We start from the raw sequence: 1,883 nt of genomic DNA, 5'->3' as shown, positions 1-1,883 counted from the left end.
CTCCTGGCGGTGCTCGGGGGAACAGGGACTCCCCCAGTGCCTGCTGGTCCCCCTGACTAGTTTATAACAGGCCACAAGATCCCCCTCAGTCTTCTCTTTTGGAGGTTGAACAGGTTCAGGTCCCGTAGCCTCTCCTCATAGGTTGTGAAACCTTTCCTCGGTTGTGAAACTGCAACTTTTTGGGGACAGGTGTCTTCACTGGCAGGCTAATGGCTCTTCTTTGCTTGGAACTAGGTTGCAGGGATCCAGATCTTAAATTAACTTTCTTTTTTTAACCTTTGCCTCAAACTTGAGCACACTGATTATTTTGGTACAGGCTATGCTGACCATGCATAACACTTTCTTTAGTTCTTAGGACAGTAGGCAGTTTTAATGGAAAAAGCTCAGCTAACTTAATGCCTTAGGATACTGTTGAAATGTAATTATTTCCAAGAAGTGCTGATAGCTTGCAAATTAAAAGCGGAGGCCCTTAATGAAAGCAGTTGGTTTTTCTGGATTGTTTAAAATAGAAATCCAGTGTCTTGTAATGCCATCAGAGTGACTGAAGATTATCTGTTATGTAATATGATTTATTAACAAGTGCTGGTAAACAGAGGAGATTTACATGATAAATGCAAGCACAGTACGGACTGCAAGGCACTCTGTGATCAGTGCCAAAACAAAAAACCTCCCAAAAGAATGGATTTCTCGATATTGCAAACACAAATTTCACCCTCTTATTTCTGGCAGATAAAGGTACAATAAGGTATAACTAGGAAATACTGTGGACTGATTTCATTTTGCTAAAAGTGTTGATCTTAAAAGTATGCAAAAATGGAAGTGTTTTGTGTGAAAGGTAGATAGAGTTCAAATGTTTTTACTGATTAATTTACCATGCTACTGAAATTGCACTGAATATAGGAAAGCTGTGTGTACTTTTTGTTAGATGAATATTTCTTAGTGCAAAAAGACGACATGTTTTCTTTCATTTGCAAGACAAAAATCAAAAGGGTGAAAAGGTTCAAACATTCTGGCCTCAAATTTCACAAAAAATATAAACTATTTTCAAAACTTTCCTTTTGAGAATTGTAAAATTCCCCAAATTTAATGGGAGATTTTTTTTTTTCTTAAGGTGAACATACTTAAACAAAATAACCTGAAAAATGAAGAGGAACTCAACAAGTCAAAAGAACTTCTAAATCTAGAGAACAAGAAAATGGAAGAATTTAGAAAAGAACTGTAAGTATGTTAAATGTTTGATCTGTTAAATGCTTACATCGAATTATTGTATGACAATTTGGAGTTTAATTTAATGAAAAAGTCCTTTCTATCAGTTCATTTTATAGTGTTCATTACAAAACAGTATGTTGAAATCGGCTACTGGCTTCTGAAACACACATACGGAGCAAAAACAGAACACAGTTCTTGCTCGCTGAAGATTATGGGATTATTTGTGCAGATATTTGAAATGGTTATATTAATCAGCATTCTGTATTGTCATTTTAAAGCAGCATACAGTTGTGCCACGTGGGGGCGCCAGTTTACTTTAGGATGCTTGTAGCCAAAGAAATCTGGTAGTGTGTTTAAAACAGGTTTATAATTAAACTGTTAATGGTAGAATGACTTCTGTGCACAGGGAAACTTTATCGGACTTCCATGTCCTGCCAGGCAAAGTGTGATTTTTGCTTTTTTTCTTCTGAGTTAATTTTAGAGTAAACTCAAGATAGTATGTGAAAAGCAAGTCATTTGCCTGCCTTCTCTTTGGGCATGTCTAGCTGAAGAAAGCGTGCTGTTTTTTCAAATGTTGTTTGCAGCAAGAAGGCACAGCAGCCCCCCTGGCTCTCCAGAGACCTAGCGGACCTACTGTGGCTAAAAAGGAAAGCCTACAAAGGATGGAGGACGGG

General features: G+C 37.5%; 1 protein-coding gene across 13 annotated transcripts in view; it reads left to right on the top strand.

Annotated features, from left to right (window-relative positions):
- CLIP1 (CAP-Gly domain containing linker protein 1) overlaps positions 1-1,883 on the top strand; it is a 68,418-nt gene that overhangs the window by 46,522 nt on the left and 20,013 nt on the right. For all 13 annotated transcript variants that reach the window (XM_019538751.1, XM_019538745.1, XM_019538752.1 and 10 more), the window contains one exon: positions 1,112-1,218. In XM_019538751.1, coding sequence (XP_019394296.1) covers positions 1,112-1,218 — 107 coding nt within the window. The remainder of the gene's footprint in view (positions 1-1,111; positions 1,219-1,883) is intronic.

Source organism: Crocodylus porosus, unplaced genomic scaffold, assembly GCF_001723895.1.
Source record: "Crocodylus porosus isolate Cpor-Errol unplaced genomic scaffold, CroPor_comp1, whole genome shotgun sequence".
Lineage (NCBI taxonomy): Eukaryota > Metazoa > Chordata > Crocodylia > Crocodylidae > Crocodylus > Crocodylus porosus.
The sequence above is the reverse complement of the archived record's forward strand: the minus strand, read 5'-3'. Positions and strand labels throughout refer to the sequence as shown.